General features: G+C 37.1%; 2 protein-coding genes across 6 annotated transcripts; both read right to left on the bottom strand.

The window, feature by feature from the left end:
- Window positions 1-409: 409 nt before the first annotated feature.
- Pcl (polycomb protein Pcl) lies at window positions 410-13,207 on the bottom strand. Of its 5 annotated transcripts, none has more exons than XM_033467303.2 (11): window positions 12,852-13,207; window positions 12,357-12,485; window positions 11,489-11,634; window positions 11,149-11,349; window positions 10,848-11,039; window positions 10,551-10,723; window positions 10,280-10,475; window positions 9,930-10,171; window positions 8,780-8,971; window positions 8,467-8,683; window positions 410-8,391 (listed from the first exon to the last, which is right to left on the bottom strand). In XM_033467303.2, exons 3-11 carry the CDS (start codon window positions 11,618-11,620, stop codon window positions 7,462-7,464), a joined length of 2,475 nt encoding a protein of 824 aa, XP_033323194.2. In that variant the 5' UTR covers window positions 11,621-11,634; window positions 12,357-12,485; window positions 12,852-13,207; the 3' UTR covers window positions 410-7,461. The 5 variants fall into 5 exon arrangements, with proteins under 5 accessions (XP_033323194.2, XP_033323193.2, XP_076383962.1 ...); XM_033467302.2 differs by having other exon boundaries at window positions 12,367-12,485; XM_076527847.1 differs by having other exon boundaries at window positions 12,357-13,207.
- A 1,285-nt stretch (window positions 13,208-14,492) lies between these two features.
- LOC117218732 (leucine-rich repeat-containing protein 57) lies at window positions 14,493-16,521 on the bottom strand. The gene has a single exon (XM_033467320.2). The coding sequence runs from the start codon at window positions 15,934-15,936 to the stop codon at window positions 15,220-15,222; it is 717 nt and encodes a 238-aa protein (XP_033323211.1). The 5' UTR covers window positions 15,937-16,521; the 3' UTR covers window positions 14,493-15,219.
- Window positions 16,522-22,078: the final 5,557 nt, after the last annotated feature.

The raw sequence follows: 22,078 nt of genomic DNA, 5'->3' as shown, positions 1-22,078 counted from the left end.
AAAATCATTCGGAGTACATATTTTGAGACCAAAAACATTTATTTTATACATTAATTTTAATGTCATTGTAATACTATTCCTCTGCTGCTTAGTTAGTTTTTATTCAGATTTAAGAGAGTGTAGAACATTCTATAATTGTATAACTTCGGTTTAATTGTTCAATAGGCTGTATCATAAAATAAAGGAATATACAATAAAAGCTGAATATTGTAAGTAGTTTTGAAGAACGTGAGAATAAGATTCAAATCAGTTCAAAATTTAATACAGAAAGCAAGGATACAATCTTGAAATACTTTCATCTCTTTTTACCTCCATAAAAAATTCGGACACATTTTTGCATAAATAAGAGGGCCTGAAAAACCTGAAGAATCGGGGATAAAAGTGATTTATTATCAAGCACTACAAAAAATTGAAGAGGTCATGAAGAATTCACTTTATTAAACGACGAAAGGAAACAAAACTGATCGCTGAGCACAGCGACGCTCGCAATATTCGTACAAAGTGCAGGCGGTGTATATACAGACTCCCTCGCTACTAAATAAATCTTAAGAATTGGAAATGTACGCGGAAACGTAATCAAGGGATCCTTGAATCAAGCGGTTTATCACACAAGAAATCGTTTCTGTTCCCGGAGGAAAAGGCGACTCCACCGTAGCATTTTTGGCTCGGTTGCCATACTTTCTTTCGATCGGGCTGATCCGCGATCGTCAATGAAAAGTCGAAACGACTGATTCGACCAAGGCTTTTCTATTCATTTTTCTTCCGATTAAAAACCTTTTTTTTTTATAGAACCGGTACGACGAAAGATCGCTCGTTTACGTTTTTCTTTAACTCTTTCTCTCGGATTTAGTGTCTACAATCATACGCATTCGCACGCAATGTCAGACATTCTTTTCTGCTCACTCTTCACACCTAATTCTTCAATTTCACACCTAATTATCCCTCTCTATGCCGGCGAGCACGGAATTTCATTCCTCGTATACGAAATCGTTCATTTCGTATTTATAAAAATGAATAACATTGATTGACCCCCCACAGGGCAACGGATATTTGAACATCGATTACAGTTCCGAGGGACACGGAAAAATTGTTAGCAGTCGATTGGCACCTAATTCGAACTTTCTTTAAGGTACTTGGTGAAGCTTGACTCCTTTCGCATGTGTAAATTGCTAAAGAAAGCATGTTTGAGAATGTTTGAAACATTTCAATAACAATGAATAAAAATAAATAATTACTCACTTTCTCATTAACGGGAACGAATAAAACGATATAAAACTACACTTCCAAATAAGTTACACAAATATTTACAAATAAAACAATCATACAATTTTACTCTTTTTCATTTTACAAACGGCCTTTTGATTTCTTCCCATTCTTTTGTCTACTTTTCATGCTTTTTCGTAGTTACTCCAAATAATAATTAAGCCAACAGTTTTCCTTAACAATCTACACAGCACTCGTTAATAAATCATGAGATCACTCGCTGAAAATTAAATATCATTTTCTTCAGAAATAGTGTCTTTATTAAATATATATATCCAGCATCTCCGAACAATTTTCAGTATAAAAGTAATTCACGGGGCAAAGACCGTGTATTTACATGGTTCATCGAACAATCGTTGATTCGTTGCGTGCTGCTAATAATTTTTCTTTGACCGATCTCGTTTTTCCTTTGAGAAATGAGGTTCAACAAAATGCATCTAACTGGCAGCGAGATCCGCCATTTTGGTTCTATTTATCGTAAATGGCGGATACTCGAATCCGACCGGCGATTAAACGACAACCACACATTCCAAGCGTCGTTTAATCTCCGATCGTTCGCGAAAAAGAAAGAGACAGACCGAGTAATCTTACTGAGCTTATTTGATATACCGAGAACAAAATTATATTGGTTTTACTAAATGGGCGGTCCTAGGCAGTCGAAAGCAAGATAATTCTCATATAATTGAGAACGTAAATGTAAACCGTTACAAATGCATCGATACAAAAATTTAATGGAAAGACAATTTTCCCCAACCCGGAGAAAATCGGAAATATAATAGTAAAATTGTACAAAAGAGGTTTCGAGAGCTGACTTCTAACGTCGTACAAAAATTGCTCGTCAAACTATGGGTTAAAGCGTTCCTATAAAATAAATTCCTAAATTATATCAACGTTCGAGAGGCGTCAGACGTTTTCTTTTTATAGTACCCTCATTTTGGGACACTTGGATATAAGCATTCGCTAGCCTAAGATTAACGAATAATCTTGACTACCTGTTTGGTAAACACAATCGAATCTCTTTCCTTTCCAGGAAAATGCATGGGATAACGAAAACTGTCTTAACGAAATCTCACAGGGAGACGATGCATTGGATGCATAGACCGGAAGTGGGCCGGAAACGGCCCCCCGCATCCGCGTTGTAGCCGTACAGACACGAACGTATAACTATAAACATTCTTGACGTACTCGAGTGAAATACATTTGCGTTAAAAAACTGGGTAGGGACTGTATCTGATGGGGAGAATATTTACATACGATACTGGCAGTACATCTTCATTTTTCCTCTGCTCGTTGCGTTCCGGAAAACGCGAAGTCGAAGCGCTGACCCAGCACGAATCGCTCGATAGAATCGATCATTGGTCGCCGATCAATGAACTAATTTATCGTCTCCTTGCTGTGCGCCTAGCCTTAAGGAATTCCGTTTTCTTTGTTTTCTATTGATTCCACTGACTTTGTACAGGATCCTACGTTCAATGCTTTTGTTCATCGTCGCCTTCAAAACGTTCTACAATTGTGTAAAATTGACTTCGGGCTAGATAGAGCAATACCGAAGAGAGGGAACACTTTTTAAAACACTATGAACATAATTAAAACGCACATCGTCTTTAATCATGATTACCAAAGTGCACAATTTAGAATTTTGTATATTTTATTAAAACTTAACACTTTTTTGAGAATATGGCTCATTGGATGCGCTCAAGATCGATGGAATACTATTGTCAAAATATTATTTGGCTACTTTGTTACCCTATCTTTCAACAGCTTACATATTTACACTTAACAAATAACCGTCCGTTCTTACATTGGTGCAAGCTTACAAATCAGTTCTTTTCCACCTTCACTTCTACGATAACTAATAGAGTCGGGAAAGTGCAAAGTTAGAAACGTTTGAGTATTCGTAAGATAAGTGATCGGTAGTTCAGGAGTATACCTCTACGTGTCACAGGCAGATGATTAAATGTTAAGTGCTGGCCGTCAACACGAGGTGGAAAGAATTTCCGTAGTGTCGCTAAAAGTGAATAGTTTTGGTCCTGTAGAAACTGTTAGATTGCTAGCTCTTGGTCCTGTTAGCTCTTAGCTATTTGGTATACTTAGAAGTGGCTTTGAGCAGTCAATTGATTTCTCTTTGATTATAGATGAAAGCGCCTCAAGAAATACTCTCGACAAAATACTTTATCTAATAATTTCTAATCCAACTTTAAACCGATTCGTTTCGACTCGACCCATAATTCTTCATTATTTCCAAGTCTTTCGTTCAGTATTCTTCTATCCAGCCTGAATCCCGCATACGATGTATCTCGACGAAACGGGTCACCACCACTCGGTATGAAAGACAATCGTGAAAAGACTCGTGAAACTTAGACTGCGCTACGAAATGCAATATACCAACAGAAAGAAATGAAATTCGTTTAACGATATAGTTTGGCGGCGCGCGATTAAATTAATACACGATCGACTTAGCAAATATGTACGTGCGTCGATATTTCGCGTTGCACTATCCTACTTAAGCACGTGTATGAAACGATAAAACAATGAGGATACTTCGATGATGATAATCGGGAGAGCGTCCGCACGAAAAGAAATGCATGAATCTGGAATTTGTCGGTGTTCGAACGCAACTTAGCAGCGCAAGCAAACGGTTTTCTTTACGCACATAATCGGCTTAAGTTGTACTTAAGTTCCCCGGGCACGGCCCGTCGTGAAACAAGCACGTGAACGAAAATAAAACCTAAAAGTAAGAAGTAGACGTTTTCCATTGACTCTTTCAGAGCCATGATTCGAGCACACTTAAAAGGCCGCACGGCGCCGAAAGGATCAATTCAAAATTAGTATGTCATAGCACAGTATTGTCTAACGTTGTTTATTAAATATACCTTAGAGATGTTTGGCAGTGTATCCGTCCAATACTATCTGTACTATCTGTAGTTCACTGACGCGTTTGAAGAGATGGCTGTGCTATGAGTATCTGATGCAAAAAAGCAATTACAAATGTTCCGTGTAGCGACTCACGTGAATGCATCAATGTCTGAACACATTTGAACACATTCTTTCTGTTATCTGAAGACGATCGAAATGATACATATATAAAATAGAGTTACGAAGTGGCCTGAGATAGTGCAATTCGAAAGTAGATTACTGTTTCTAATGTACGAATGTGAATTTTCAGAATGATATTGTACCTTAAAATAATGGTGAGTTTATTGAAAAATTTTTGTAAAGTAATTACGAATAGGACTACCTTATTAAAGTTAGAGCGAACTAGAAGTACCGAAACAAATTGCCTCGACACGGATGATGCAAATGAAATCATTCATAATTCTACATTTAAATCATAATTTTTCTAAATAAAAAACCGCCGTCTTTCGAATTGTACTATATGTTAACACATTTTGGTATAAATAAACTGAGCACAATCGGCGGAAGCTTGTACGCAACGATTTGTAAAAATCGAAGACTGCTATCACTAGAATTCACGTACTGAAGTCGTTGCAGTTTCGAGGATCTCTAAAGGAGACAATGCAAATGATCATTATATGTAGTAAGTTTAAATAAATAATGCTTATAATACCTATCTTAGGTAAGCCCGTCTAAGCATGAATGACTCGCACCCAGATTGCGGAAACTTCGTGTCGCTTGCATCGGGTGTACAACAAGTAATAAAAGAATCAAATTTTTTTAGCAATATCGAACGTCACAAAACGAATGAACGCAGCTTGCTATCAACTTGTCACGAACGACTTTTTAACGCACGATTCTTCTTCCCATCCGGTTTTGGAACTTTTGGTATACCAAGAAAGACTGATAATTAGATAATTTCTCTATCGCGCTCTAATTTCTTTCTTAAAAATCATCGATAATCACTTCTTCGCAATTCGTCGAATTTATGGAAACTCAGTATTCTATAATCAAACGCAGTAATACACTTCAACGAAAATTGCCCGTTCTTTTAATAAGCTCTTTTGATCCGAGACCCTAGTATACTCTGAACTACATTTTCCACGGTTTCTACAGACGTCTACTGATTAGTAAGTTCTGACCACAGATTCTGTGCAGTGTTGAATTACAATGGAAACGAAAAACAAATTAAGACATTTTAGTGTCGAAATGAACTTATACTATTCAATCTTCGTCGGTGATCATTCCATGAAATTGGAGAAATTGTCCGAAGTTCCGCGAAAACGTCTATCACACACCAATGAATACTTCTCATTCCCTACAATTTTTATATAACAAGAACAGTTCATAAAGATTTTCTACGATTTCGAGTTCCAAATTATTTCACCGCTCGTCAAGCCGCATAGAGAAATTTACAACGCCTCGTCCTTGCACAGATAACTTGGCCAATCACTTACATACTCAGCTTCGTGGCTCTTTTAAATTTTATACGAAATAGGTATGCTGTTTTCCCTTAGTCTTGTATAATAGTGAGCAATGCTAGAACTGTATTTTCATCGTCTTGAACTCTCGGAATAGAAAAATTTCCTTTCTATGATTCCATTCGAGTCAATAAACCTTTTCGAAAACAAAATTTTTATATTCTGTTGATTTCTTCATAAATTTTTATGATTCTCAATTTTAAAAAGCAGTATGTCGCACTTCATGAAGATGATCGGACGGCTTTTTTAGAGTTCCAAACATTGCAGTAACGAAATACAAAGTTATATACGTGTGTGCGGTAGTAACGATTTTGATTTTGCACATCGAGCAGTCCAGGATGATGAAATCACAGAAGCGAATGTCTATCTCTACGATTGTATTGAAAAATAACCTGTGCAGGATCATCTGCTCTTTTGCTTTTTGTTTTTCTTTTTATTCTTTAACACTAACCACCAACATTCGCTAGTACGTTAGCTCAAGTGAGAGGAACAACTGTCAGTTTCAATTCACTTCAATTCTCCATTGTCGTGATCATGGTCTGCTCCGCGATTCATAAGGAGCGATTGGCCAATCTCTAATGAATGTAAAGCCGGCGTAAATTACTTCTTTTCTCGTCACATGGTTTACATTCATCGATTTCTCTGCGAAACTACTATGCTACAATATGTACAATTCATAAGCAATGTATCTGATTGTTCTTGTAAATGTTTCTTCGTGCGTGTACTCCTGTCTGCTTTGTAGTAAAATAGATGTAGAAACGTTGATTGAATGATTTTATGCGTCGAAGGTAATCATGGACGGTACATTTTGAATGTAATGCGAAACTTAATTGAAAGTGAAAGTTCTTTCTTTCCTGATGCACAGAACGAAATGAGCTAGAGACGAGACGTGACATTTCTTTAAACAAACAGTGAAACAAATTCATTGTCCAGCAATGAAGTTTGTTGCTGATGGAACCGTGTCTTCACAAGACTCTAGGCGTCAATGGACAAAAGAAAATTGACATTCCCAAGAACAGTCATACATTGTATACCAATTAATACGTACTTATTACATAAACATACAGTGGGCCACAAAAGTATTTGCTCACATTTTAAAACACAATAACTTTTGAGAACTGAACTAAATAATTTTGCATTTTGCCATTACTTGGAATGAAAAGAAAAAATTAAAAACCCTTATTTTTTAATATTTTTATCTGAGCCTATAACGAAAATTTAAAAAATGCCTTTTGCAGATGTCGGTCTTACAGTTTTGGGTCAAAATCGTGATAAAACTGCGATTTTTGCGATCTTTAATTTGTTGTAACTCGTAACAATGTGAACTGATTTCGATAAAATTTTCAACACGCATTGTTGAAAACGCAAGTTTTTCAACACGCAAGTTACCGAGATCTGTGAAAGGCATTTTTTAAATTTTCGTTAAAGACTCAGATAAAAAACTTAAAAAACCCAGGTTTTTAATTTTTTACGAATCCAAGTATTAGAAAAATTTAAAAGAAAAAGCATTTCAGTCATCGTCTAATAGGCTAGTCTCTCTGTCATCTAAAAAAAAAATATGTATCATTTAGTTCAGTTCTCAAAAAGTTATTGCGTTTTAAAAGGTGAGCGAATAATTTTGTGGCCCACTGTATGTAACGAATGGCAGTGCATGTGACACAGATCAATTTGTCACTAGGTTGCTTCTTTCTTTAAACTTAGAGTTACCTCAAAAAAGAAAAGAAAAGAAAGAGGATCAGCAGTTGATCGCTGCCTTTCGCTCGATGCCAACAGAAATTGTATACGATCGCAATACATTTAACCGTAAACAAATTTCTTATTGTTAAGTATTAAGTCCCTCCCACTCGATGAGATACTGAGTCTGGCCATTCGGGCCTAACCTCTTCGCTTTGATGACGAACTTCTCGCCCGCTGCGATTCTGTTGGCCGCTCCAAAATATATGTTCACCGATGACTTTAGATCATCCAGAGATATGTCGGGTGCACTTTGTTTCACTGGCGAACACTTTGGGGATGTGGGCACGCTACCCTTCTTCTGCTGCTGCGTATCCGGAGGCGACAATTTCTCGTTGCTCTGACGTTGTCTCAGTCTCCTACCGTTTAAGGCATAATCAACACAATTTCCAATTTGACTACTAGCACTGCTCGAGGCACCGTTAAACGAACTTCTTAAATTCCTTGCAAATTCACTTTTAACCTCGTTGTTGCGCGCCGGTAAAATGGTCGCCGTTTTACTACCAGTGTGTTGAAACTGTTGTTGCAATTGCTGTTGCGACGGGCGACCTCTTCGATGCTGCCGCCTACGTTTCACTTGCCCGTTTCTATCTATAATGATGTCTTTCTCTGATAATTGCCTTTTAGCTGGTCGTACTACCGGCGGTTGCGATATAACAGGAGTAAGCGGCAGAGGTAACGTGATCGGACATGGATTATATGGTGATGGTGTACTCGAATTCGTTTGACTGAGATTGCCAGGCGTACCCAATAATTCACTGAGATTTCTAAACGGATTATTCTTGCCTTCAAAATCTTTGGGCGGTGGTATAAAAGAATCCAGTGTTCCCCTTGAACTTGTCTCATCCCCACTCGTGTCCGCAGAGGTTGATGGTGGTAAAGGATGCATCAATTCCACAGAACTAGGCACAGATAATTCAGATATTCCGGAAGTCGTAGCCGGCGGTGTGGGAGGCCCAGAAACCGAAGTCGGAGGCGTCGGTGGTAAATCCGATGCTTCTGAACTTCGAGACTTGCTCTAATAAAAGTGTAATAGGAAGTTGGGTCATATTTCCTTTAATAAACGTTTAAATTGAAGAATGTGATTAAATACCTTGGCTATAGCATTTTTTAGTAATTTTCTTGCTTTCCTGTATCTAGCTTCTCTAACACCCTGAGCTTTACTTAGAGAACCATCACCTTTCTCTCTTTTCTTGTGTTTACGTAACATTCTTTCTCGTGAACTGCCTAATGCCATCAAACGTCTTCTTCTTTGTAAACTCAATTTAGGGAATGGAAATGATTTCTTTACAAATCCACCTCCACTATACCTATGCATAGATTTAATTATATTAAATATTGGTTATGTAATTGGCTACATGAATATTTAATACATATTGTTATTTTAATGCAATAAGATTTTGTACCTTTCTCTTAGTGATTGTGTGAACTGACTTGGTGGGCTTGGACTTGGACAAGAACTTTGCTCCGCTTCAGAATTTTGATAAATTGTTCCACGCATTACCACATCTGATGGATTCACAGGAATTTCTAAATTCTCTGCTGTGCTTTGTTTTAATGAAGTCAATTGTTTTGTACTCTCTGGTAAACTTATCGGTCTGAAATAATATATTTTGCTTATAATATAAATAGATAAAATCTGGCTAATAATATTACCAATACATACATTATTATACATATAATATATAACTATAAACTATACACTATATATAATTATAAGCAATATATATACCAATGAATGTGATTAATAAAAAAATATTAATATTTGGAGAAGTGAGATGAGTAGAGATTTTGAAATGGAAATAGAATGGAGAGAACACAGAGATGGTCAAGAAAATTTCAAAGAAATGAGGATACAAAAGAAAGAACAAGATGGATAAAAATTCAAGTACATGAAATGGTTACTTGGATTAAACACGCCCACATTAGACTACATAGTGCTGAAAGACACGAAAAGGAAAAAGATAAGGATATGCGCAGGTCAAAAGTGAAAAATACAAACATGGAAAAGATAGGGGAAACTATCTCAGAAGAAATTGAATGAGTCAGAGGTGATCATCCAAATAGAGGATAAAGGGAAAGAAGTGGCAGAGAAGCTGACAAAATGAAATTTAGACATTTAAAGACAAGTACAAAATGGAAAGATATAAAAATCAAAATATAATCAAAGATACAACACATTAGAATAATATAAGTGCCAGAATAATTAAGCAAGATGAAAAGAGATGAAAGCCTGCAGCTAATAACACAAATAAAATGCAGAAGTACAAAGAAATGAAACAGCTATTGGGAAAGAAGAAAAAAGAAGATACAAACAGAGAAAGAAGGAAACAGAGAAGCAGCAGAGGAAAGAAGAAATATATACGTAAAGATCTATGTAAGTAGTAGAATGTAATATAATATGATATATTATAATACAATATAATATAGTAGGTTTTAACTCGAGAAAGTGAAAAAAAGAAAATGAAAGAAATGAATGTTTGAAATAAGATAGCTATGTACAAGATAGGAAAATGTTAAACAAAATCTAAATTTTATAGTTGCATATGGACTAACCCTGTAGGTGGAGGAAGGTATTGCAGTCTTTTATTAGCACCCCAGCAACTACGTAACACAGAGTCGTCTATTACACCACTTGCTGGAAGATTAACAATTGGGCATGGTGGTGGCAATCTAACTCTAAGCCCCCATATCGTAGTACGTTTCTTTATTTCTCTGCCACATTTAAACCTGTTCCTATTATTTGTCAGTATTGCTAATATAGATTCTCTCCGTATTTGAGCACTGACATCTCTGATCTAAAAGTAAAAAATATTTATATGTATCCACGACATTATATGTTGTAGAAAGTTTAATTTTCATGTATAATTTGATTTTTATTTATATAAACATATAAAGATCCTCACCCGTGGTGGAAGCTGTAAAGTATTCCAATTATCATTTGCATAAGGTACAATAACAGTATCCAAATCATAATACTTTTTAGCATTGTAAACAGTCAAATTGTACAACATCAGGTGCACCAGATCTACCCATTTTAATTCTAGTCGCCGTACGAACTCTTTTCCATAATTGCACATTGAACAAACAAAAACGTAAAACCTACAAAGGTCAAGAGACGTAAATTAAACACTATTTACAAACTTTTTCTTTAACAAATTTCATTTTAACACTCACCTATCTCCACTGTATAAAGGATAAGTTAGACAACTGACACACTTTTCATGAAACCACTGTTTGCAACGAGCACACTGTAGCATTTGTGTATACCATTCTCCATTGAGCCCACAATAACAATAAATTTGTTCAGCATTTACTCTATGATGTGCATCCCAACTTAACATATTAGGCTGTAATAAAATAGATTACATTTACATTCCAGTCAATAATTATTTGTCATGAAATAATAATAAAAATATTCAAATTTCTTTTTTTAAACACAATTCAAAAGAATGCATAATTTGAGATACCTACATCGTACGGCAACTTTGTCATATCATCTGGTGGCGGCTGAGGTTGATCTCTTCCACTGCATACTTTTCTAATACTTGCCTTTACCATAGAAGTTTTTGGTTCCACAAGTTCTCTTGTCCGTGGTTGACTATCTACACATCTTTTACACATCCAATGTGCCTCGGCTGCAGTTTCTTCTTTTGATATCTGAGGCTGTAAGTAAATGTTTCAGTTTCAATCATTTCACAAACTATTATGTATCTATACTACAATATTCATATTTAAACCTTATCTTCATATTTAAACAAATACAATTGATTACCTGATGACAAAGCTGATGATAACCACGACCACATTTGTCGCAAACAATAATGTCATTATCAGTCTTAGGCTGAGATTTTTTACACAGAACACACATAACATCGGAGTCTGGCATTGATAACTTTGTCAGCTCCTTGACCGAAGACCAGGAGGAGGTATTATCCATAAATTTGACAAGGCATCTTTCCCTCGCCAAGTCCACCTATATTTATATATACAATATTAGAATACATACCAAACAACAATACAAGATTCAAGTTTGCAATAAAACTGAAGAAAATTCTATTCATCTAAAATTGATGTATTACAGGACTGCTTATAATACCAATTAACAAATTTACCTCAACAACTGTTCCAAGATAATATTTCCCATCCTTATGTTGTAGAAGAACATCGTCTCCATGAGAGAAACTCAACTTTTGTTCCCTCGTAGTGCTATCGGGCGCTGCCAGACTTTCTTCTGGCTCTGACATTTTCTACCCTGTTTCTAAAATTACATACAAAAATAAAAAATGATTTATTATGTATAAAACTTTTAATAGAATTGGATTGACTCGACAAATATAATGCACGTATGATTTAGTTTGGTTAATGTAATAGGTAGTATTACAATGATTGAATTATTGTTAGATTTTGTATTTTATGCATTTGAATAGTTGAAATTTAATATAATGAAAAATTTAATGAAGTTTAATAAGGTTTATATTTTATTTGGTGCTTGGTAAATGCTAGATATACAAAGTACACTAAATAAACTATCTTAGTATAGTAAACAATTTTCAGTATGTCTCTGGTTTGATTACATTTGCATAAACATCTAAAATCTAATTACAATGTTTAATAATACTTTATGTAACATAGTTCAATATTTTAGTTGTTTAATATAAATGTGCTTTCACATAAACAACTATGATAATGCATTTTAACATAACTTATTTCTATTTAACATTAAATTTCTAGCAACAGATGCTGTTTCTAAAAATATTTTCATTTGTTATATTATGTTGTGGTTACACTAACGTTTGTTTTCAGAACCATAAAATGCAAATTCACAAGTAGTCTTTCATGCAACCTATTATCCTACAAGGCATCCCAGTGAATTAGGTTTGCTCGTATTTTCAGAACTAACGATCGCATAGAGAAGCAATATTAATACACAATACTGTCTTAAAATGTTTCGTTGAAATCCGAAGGGAAAGCAAGTCTTACATGCACGTACACATAATGCTTGATCCACAGAAATGTGCAAAATAGATCGTCGTCCGGCGAATCATTCGTTTACATCCATTACGATCGGCGATAAAGACGTTAAAAGACTCGAAAACGTATCGCGAAAACCTGCGAAAGAAATAACGACCATATGATCGGCATCTCATTAAAAACCAGTCTGCGCGCTCTCGCTCTCGTTAACGAACGAGAGCACCTACGAATGCTGTCCTAAACAAGACAAAAGGTCGCGCTTGGCTAGGTGCACATTTCAGAACTTTTCATCACCGGCGACGAACGTGGAGCTTGAAACGAACATTCCCGTTGTTCGGAGGAATAGACGAGACCTAAGACCGATCACTTGACGAAGACACTGACGACACGGTGGATACGAGCAACCCCCGGGACAGCTCCTAGTACCGGGCGGTGCTTGGGCCCGGTGGTGGTGTTTTTGGGACAGAATGCTGTTCGATCTCTGAACACCGTTCTATGTCGTACCTCAGTGTCTTAGCCGTGGAATCACACGCGACGTACGGGCCTCATTTTCCGAATCCCGTCAGCCATTTACAACCATGGGGGCCCCGCCACGGTCGGTCGCTCCGAAACACACAATCGCGGCGCGGCAAAATTCTATCCCGGGAACTCAGGACGACGACACGCCGGCACGCATGCAGCCGTAACGATCACGCCGCCGCCTGGGCACCCACGTCGGCCACCCTCAGGATCACCACACGCCCTTAGTCATGGACATCACCGCGGCGAACTCTTTGCACTTTCATTGTGTCCCTTGAAAATTCGAATGAGCACCGTCCGCCATGTTCGGGGAAACACTTGCTAGAGACTACGTTGATCAAAGAAGCTACTGCGGTGGCAGTGCTCCCCATAGGGATGTCTAACGAAATAGAAAGTCCCACTTCATATTCGCACGAAACTTCTTCTACGATATCTGACATAATCTACGGGATCGGTACAAAAATGTGTGCAACAGTTTGAAATCATTAGCTTCTTTTACGAAGAATAATTACATCGAACAAGTGCTGCAGTTATAAATATTTTGTTGAAATGAAATATTTTCAATATAAATGAAATTGTTGTAGTTCGCAGCTTTAAGTTTACTTTATTTTCAAATAGGAAGTGATAGTTGTATGGAGAATATGGAAGCAAGCATGTACATTTCACGTGATTATTCTGTCAATAATGTTGTTTAGAATACGTGCAAAAATGTAGCATGTAGAGGGCACCTGAATTTTGATGTACGGTCATGGTCGTTAGCTGGACGACCTATTGTGGTGCAGCCATAATATAAACAATTCGTGATGAGACAGACAGAGATTCAGCTGTAACACGATAATTAGTTACGATTAAGGTAATTAATTAAAGTATGGCGATTTGTTAAGATGGACATGTTTTTAAAAGTTTCAAGTGTGTACAAAATTAGAGCAGTTGTCTTCCATGCACAAGATCATCGTCGTCTGTACCCTAGACCTGCATATAAGTTTTGCCAAACTTCAAATCGTCTAAAACAATGTTAGAAGTATAAAAAATGAAATATCATTTTTTGTGATGAAAATGATCAATGTACACGAAATTTGTGTGTTGAATCCAAGAGTGTCGAGTTTTGTAAACGGTTAATTATGCGTGACTTTCTGTGATTAATTTGCAAGCAAAATATACATTTGTAGTTGTAACCAATTTTCATGCACAACAAATAATTTTGAGTACTTCACAAACATACACCTTGCAAAATATTTTATCATTAATTATTTGAATATTACTGGATGATTGCTACTGAATGCGCTCTAAAATTAGCCGTAATTGTTCAGTTGGGAAAGAGTAGAATACAAATATTTTAGCCTAATGAAGTAATTCATAAGCAACTCACGTATCTGCAAGCGAAGGGTTGCTAACTTGAAAGTTAACACATGCAACTTTTTTCGTAACTACAACTCACCTGTAGTTTTTTCTTATTTAATTTTAGCGGCACGTTCCATTAGAATAACACAGATGAGGCTCGCCATTTTGGAATACAAAATACATTTATTTTTCAAACAAAATAAAAGAAGAATTTCATATTGCATACATGCTTGCATATTTGCATTTTAAAAGGAAATATCAGAGAAAAAGGAAAGGACGATAAACTAAATAAATAAAGTATTTATTTTCACAAAATATAAGTTTGGGAAATGTGACAACAGCAACGTCAAAAGGTTACAATAAATAATTACAAGATTATTTAAACATTGGAAGCATAATTTTTGGTCATATAAAATTCATTTTGTACCATATAAATTTATTACGAATGTGACTTTTTTGGTTTACGATTGTAACTTTTGTACATTCAATTTAATATTATGCAATTAAAATAGAAAATTGTTTATAAATGTATTTAATAATACAGGAAATTTGTACATTTTGTTGTAATTATAATTTTGTATATAGAAACATCGGTGAAATACGGAATCCCGAGTATATTGTGTTACAAGTCGTGTAATACAAAATATACAATATTTAGCATAGGATGTTACATTACACGAAATATTTATACGATCTCAACAGTAACTTAACCGAGTAGAGTATCAATAAACATTTTGAACGAAAATGAAACTTATTTTCAGTGTTATTTATTAAGGTATTATGAAACAATAATATCTCGACTTAACAATACAACCAATACAAATACTTTGTACAATTCCGTATATTATCACTATTATCCAATACAATAATTGCGTAAATACACGATGTGATGCTTTGAAAATTTACAAAAAACCGTATAATAACTATTATCAAATATGTTGTATAATTTATATTCTACACGCTTATTGAAACACACGTGAAAAGATTATCTTCTCATAATAATGATTCCCCTTTAAAACATTTTTTTCTTCACTGCCGTATATCTTTCCATGTAGTTGTCATAACAATCAAGATCAGCTAGCTGTTTTATCTCGAATAAGTTTCCTTCGAGAGCTAGCAACGAAACTTTCGAATCTTTTAAAATTTTTTTAGGTACAGCATTCAATTGCAAACAATTTTCTTCTAGTCTTAACGTTTTTAAACGTTGACATTCCGCCAACTTCTCAGAAATTGTCGATATCTGGTTCTGATTGAGGTTAAGTTCCACCACATGCAGTGCTGCGGCAGCGTCCGGAATAGTCGTAATTCGATTCTGTGACATGTCCAGCACGTCCAAGAACTTTAAGTCACAAAACATTGGGGGGAATTCTGTAATCTGATTGTTAGAGAGGTTGACCTGCTTTAACCGCGTTAATTTTTGCAAAGACCAAGGTAAACATTTGATTTGGTTCGACGATGCATTTAAACATTCTAGTTTGGTCAGTGCTCCGAGAGCATCGGGCAGCATAGTCAGCTTATTATGACTAATATTTAATTGCTTTAGCAACGTGAAGTGACCGATATCGTCGGGTATTCGAACGAATTTGTTCTCCGATAGATCCAGCGTACGTAACAGCGGCGCCAAGGCGTGTAGATTCTGCGGGAATTCGTCGAGCTTTCTGTTGGAAACATTTAACGCGCCAGTCTTCTTCGCGGTTTGATAATGCTGTTTCAAACCAGAGTTTCCCATTTTATGCTGGCATCAAACGTATTTTGCATTAACCGAATGAATTCGACGTTCTAGAGAATCTTTGATTCTCTGATATTACTCTCAAGAATTCTCTTTATTGATTCTTGAGAGATGTAGAAATAAGAACCTTATTTTACAACCAACACTTTATTTCCAAAAAATGACCTTTTCATTCATAATAAATTGGAACAGTCTTTGGTATAGTGGATGAACGTTCGCACTATGTACTCACATACTCTCGCATGGCTACCATTTAGAATTATACAAATATTTCTTGCTACAGACTGTACCCAGATGGTCGTCAACTTTTTCCTGGCACTGTACTGACGTACCCAAGTCAGTCGTTGCGCCGCCACTCCTACTGATAAATTTTCACTACGGCGACACTTGCGGTGTTAATGGTTATGTTATAGCTGACTAAACGGTATCGTAGTTCACGCTGTTACGTACGTGACCGTGGAACATGTTTCGTTCGTGAATATCAACCGTTTGCAGGCATCCCTCCGTGGAGGAAAATTGAGTGAAATGTCACCCGATTGACAGGCGGCCGGCCATATTGGCTAAACGGTTGTGTTCAAATCTCGGCCGCGCGATGGCGTTTCGCGCGCTCGCGCCCCGAAACATGGCTGACAAACGAAGATGTAGCGGTGCACGTCGGGTTTACATCAGACTGAAAACGCCGCGGCAGCCACTAGTGTGTAGTTTACGATGCGGTCGTTCGCGGAAATGGTGAGATAGTGTCGCGGCCCGAAAAGACATATTACCGGCTAGCCATGGCCTCGACGCCGAAGTCGGAGAAGCACGCAGGTGAGTGAGAGTGATACTCTCTTATGTACTATGACCTACGATGAAAGAGAATGTACGATGTTCCGTGACAACGGCGGATCCCGCAACCCGTCACCGATTCTATTTTCTTCGCTTGTCAATCAAGTTTTTACGGGTTCCCGAAGACCGAGCCGTGCCCTCGGAATCCTGCGAGAGTATTCTATCGAACGCCACTTTTGCTGGTACCGTGATGATCGAAACGTTAGCGGACCGATCATTGACGGACGCTACCGGACGCGAAATGTCAAAAGCATATGCGTATGGCTCGATTTGTTCAAACAGTTTTCTCTGGAAACTCTTCAATCGTGTCACCGATTGCGAACTATGCGAACAGAGTATGCGATGCATTTCATTTCTCCGGGGGTGTAATATATCCTTCGATATACGTCAAGCTCGGTGTGTCTCAATCGTGAACTGGTTGGTGAATCAGTGTTCGACATGCCGGGATCATTTCGAGGGATTGGAATGTCTGGATTGAGAGACAAAGACGTTTGTTTGGTTCGCGTTCGGTGGATTTTCGCGTCGGGTCGATCGGTTTGCAAAATTCTTCGTTGAAGTTCGCTTTCAGCAAAAGGGTTCGCGTGAAAAAACGGAAAAAGAACGCAAAAGGATGAAGCATTGTTGATTTTCTCCCTCTCCTGGTCCGTGGACCGAGGTTCGTCCCGGTCCCGACGGTCGTGCTCTTTCTTGAAAAAGGCGGGTCGTACATTTCGTGGCGAATGCGACGACACTGGTAATAATACGCGGGTCGCCTGGAGTGTATGTCAATAAACCGTCCACGCGCCAGGGGCGAGCCCAATGTAATTCGAACAGCTGCCCGTATCACGAGTTCTGTTGCCCTGCGTTCTCGCTCTCACCCTTCAAACAAAGAGTTGTCCCGCCATCGCTGCGACACTATTTCCACCGCGGTCGTATCAACCCCATTTATATGTACACACGTGAAATAAGACTCTTCATCACTAGAAAGCAATTTATTACTGCCGAAGAATGTTGCAGAATGATTAATGTTGAGGTTAAGTTTATGAGCATTCCTAACACCTCGGGGGAGGAACGTCGATGATGATGTGTATAAATTGTAGCTGAAGTGAGATTCTTTGTTACTAGATATTTGTTTATAAAGACCGATAAGTACTTTTGACTAGCTCGGATTTTATAATACATAGAGGCTAATTTCTTTGAGATTGGAAGTAGAGGGCGAATTGTCTAAATTGCAAATGTACACGAAATAAAATTCCATGTTATTGGATATTTGTTTATGTGAAGGCTAAAAGATTATTTTAATAATTCTATTAGTAATTATGTTAATATTTTTGAGATTGGACAGGCGGTTGCTTGTGTAAATTATGCACATGTACATCTGATAATTTCTGTTTATAATTTTGAAATTAAGTTTATAAGTTCTATTATATCTAAGTTTAGCACGTTGTTTGAATCAATTATAGTAAAACAAAATTTTGTATTAGTGGAAATGGTTCCTTGTTTTGAAAAGTATCTTTTTTTTTAACCTTGACATTGTTGAGGTCTATTGTGAAATATGGGAAATGTTAGTAGAATAAGGTAATTGGCTTTGACTTCTAATCAGTTCATAAAATATTATAACAATAATTAGTCTCAATCTTTTAAAATGTTTTTAATGAAATAATTGGAGGGGATAATTGTGATTAGGAGGCACTATATTTGACACTGAATAGTTTTCAATGAAGATAAAAACGTGAGAAATAGTACAATTCGGAAACTGACCAATAATTTTCGAGCTTCTATTTTTCTATGCTACATTAACAGGTGCAACTTATCAGAACTGATACGTTCGGCCTCGTAGTGGTGCTGATGGACAAATATACTTAAGTAAAGGCAGTTTGATCAATTTGCTGGATAACGAGTACCAACTAACTCTGCACCCTACGTCATCTGTCGCTGGTAATTGCGTTTAATGCGAGTTGATTTGTAGTCGGTTGAAATCGTTGCGTGTTCGTCGTTCTTGCCGGTCGCTTCTGAAAAAGAATAGATCCGTTAACAGGAAATTTTTACCGGACAATAAGAGCGAGCCACGATCAGTGAAGCCGACTTGTAGATTAGACTCTATTTTCGGAGTCAGTTTAATGAACGAAGGACGAGAATAGAGCGAAACCTTAAGAAAACATAGCGTTGGCCTGCGGTTTACAATTGTTTCATCTCCAGTTTTGTCAATCATACAATAAAGGGAATCGCATAAGAACAATCCTATCGACAATTAATAATTCTTCCACATGAATAGAAAGCAATATTACAATTTCTAGAGTATGCAACAGTGTCTGAAGACCAATATCAAACTAAATATTTTCGGTATGTTGCAAAGTTTTTTATTCAGGATGAAAAATTGACCGACTTTGAACAATTACCGTCTTATGTAGCGTTAACAAAAACAGTGTAACAGGGCATCGGGTGACTGAGTCATTAAAGGTTAGCTATGGCTAAAAATAGAAATGTAGGTGCAACAATATAGAGTTAAACCTTTGTGAGCGAGAACTGCTTTTAATGTCGAAGATGCTCAGCCACATCTGAAAAGAGATGCCGTAAACATGTGCAGTCGCACAAGCGCGCAATGCGAATCCTAGCTTAGCCGAGGCTTTTAATTAATAGAACGAGGCGTACTCGGCGGATGAGACGATCTGCCAGAGAAATTCTAACTCCGAAGCCAGCGATTAACAAATGAAAGCAATATTTTCCGAGACGCTGTAACGCCAATCAAGCAATTTGTCTAGCACCGAGCAGTTGAATTGCCGATTAATAGACGGATACCACCCTAGTGATTTTTTTTTATTTTGTTGAAGTTTCAAGTAAATAGAATGTCATATCAAAGTGATATTTCGAAGTGACTGTAGGTAAAGTTTCAAAAATCTTACTTCATCAGAGGGAAAAGTTATCTTGAAACTTTTTTTATATTTTTCTCGAAACTACAATTGTCAACCTGGCCGTCACGAAATCTTCGGAACTAAAGATGTGATTACTTTTAAATTTTATGGAGATATTCTGCATAGAGTATTCTACAATGTAGTGCACGATTTTTTATATATTCCAATTATTTAATTTCTAGTAAGCATTTAAAGTTTATTTATTTTTTACAAAAACGGCTGTTTTTCTTCGAACTGCATTTCTATAATTATGAACATTTTCGAAAATCCGTACGCTACATTTTAAGTAGTAGTTTTTAGTTTATGAATCAACAAAATTCTTTTAATTCAGATGTCCCAGTACTTGAAAAATATGACGGCCAACAATCAATGTTCTACGAGAATCGGTTTCGGATACAACGAATAACTAACTGAACTACATCATATTTCCGAGGCAGTGAACATATGAAAGTATAAAAAAACCTTTCTTTTTATCATTTTCTGGCATTTTGAAGGCAAACATTACTTTTTTTTATCAATTTTCCACAATTCCACATTTCTGAAAAATTAGTAAATTCGAAGAAACGTGGGATATTTTAGGTTCACTGCCTGCAGAAAAGTATATGCCTTCATTTAAAAAAAAAATGTTCATTTAAATTGATCAATTAGTTTTTGAGATGTTCGTCTCACCAATTGGAAAAATGATGTTAAAAAGAACCCATGCATCAGGCACTTTAGTAATTTTTAGAGTGTTGAAATTTCCTTTCAACTATATATTCTTGAAGCAAAGTGGAAAATGAAAGAAAAAAAATCGATTTCTTTAAATTCCTAAATCGGAACCTCCCCTTATACGAACTCCATCATAACAGGTACACGCTCGTCTTCCCGACAAGAGCCAATGGGGGATGCTCAAGCTAGCGGGCACTCTAGTGGTCCTAGGTATCCCAGCACTTAGCTGCACCCTTCTACGAGTAAATAACTCGAGCGTTCGTTCCGAGCCGGGAAAACACAAGAAATCAAATCCCCGGCCAACGAGAAGGCGCTGAAGGCGCATCCCGGCGTCGTCGGTGCCATCCACTCTAGTAAATTACGGCACGTCTCAAAAGAGTTTTCCGTAACGGCGATGGTTACATTCGAAAGAATCTCGTTACCAAGAAGTGTACCGCGGATGATCGAGTTCCTCCTCGACGACCACGATGATGTCGACGTCGACGCTGCTGCGGCCATGAGGGTTTGTAGGAGTGGAATACTCAGAAATCGGTTAAAAGGGTATTACGGTCTACATTGTGTATTTATTTATTAAAACTGTGATTTTTTTCTTATTTCAATAGCAGGTCACTTTGTATTGGGATTTCGTTGATATATTTATTCATGTTTTATCTGTTTTATCGTCCGAAAATATTAAAAATTGCAGGAGTTACAGCTACTTCTTTAATGGCACTTCTAAAAAAGATCGCCCACTGGCGTCCACGATTCCAATCGATCCGCTAAACTTAACACGCTCACTACCAGCGTCACTAGTGAACATAGTTATAATTATTGTATTTATCGTATTAAATACATCGTATCCTTTTATAAAATATGATAAAAATGTCTTCAAAGAGAAGCTGCCCATTTTCTAAATATCACGCTATGTTAAATAATGCAATTTTAAATAATGATATTCGCAAAATTAATTTGATGTGTTCTTTACGTGAAATAAATAACTGATAAAGTAAGATTTTTGAAACTTTACCTTCAGTCGCTAAACGTTTGAATTTCGAAATACATCTACACACTTGAAACTTTAAGGAAACCAAAAAAGGAATCGATTTTTTTGAACCGTCAGGGTGGTGGCCCTCCTTAATGGTAGCTCGAACGAGGAAAAGAGTAGAATAAGCCGCCACCGGTTCGGTCAATAATATATCCGCGTCGTCGTCGGGGGATTTCTGTCGGCTGGTTACTGAAAAGCGAACTCTCATTAAATTTCCAGCTGGGCGGGGGTGGTTCATTGAAATGAATCCATGGCGTCGACCGGTGTCGCGCAACGCCGGGAGAACGTTCGGCTCGGGCCTGCGCCCGTCGGGATTGAACGCCTTTGTCGGCCGTAAGGAACAGCCGCAAGAAAAGCGAAAAGGCGCGAGATCGAAATATGATTAAATTTTGTTCGAGCTTGCCACGGGATCCGTTTCCATCCCAGTCGGTTTCCGGCAGTTTCTGGGCCGTGGACGGTTGTGTCCATTATAGGCTTTGTCCGAAGTCCGGCTGCTTTATCCGCTTCGGTTTACAGAGCCTCTCTCGCTGTTGCTCCTCGAAATGGGACAACGGAAAATCCGGGATGTTGTTGCGGGAAAGAACACGCTGGAATCGAACTGATAGGAATCGAAAAAGGAAAGGGGTTATATCCTGCAGGGGTTCATACCAAAACAAAGTTTCATTCGAATAGCATTCTTCGAATAAAATGTTAT

The sequence above is a fragment of the Megalopta genalis genome, chromosome 1, assembly GCF_051020955.1.
Source record: "Megalopta genalis isolate 19385.01 chromosome 1, iyMegGena1_principal, whole genome shotgun sequence".
NCBI classification, from domain to species: Eukaryota; Metazoa; Arthropoda; class Insecta; order Hymenoptera; family Halictidae; genus Megalopta; species Megalopta genalis.
Note: the sequence above shows the minus strand (reverse complement) of the source record. Positions and strands in the feature narration are given on the sequence as shown.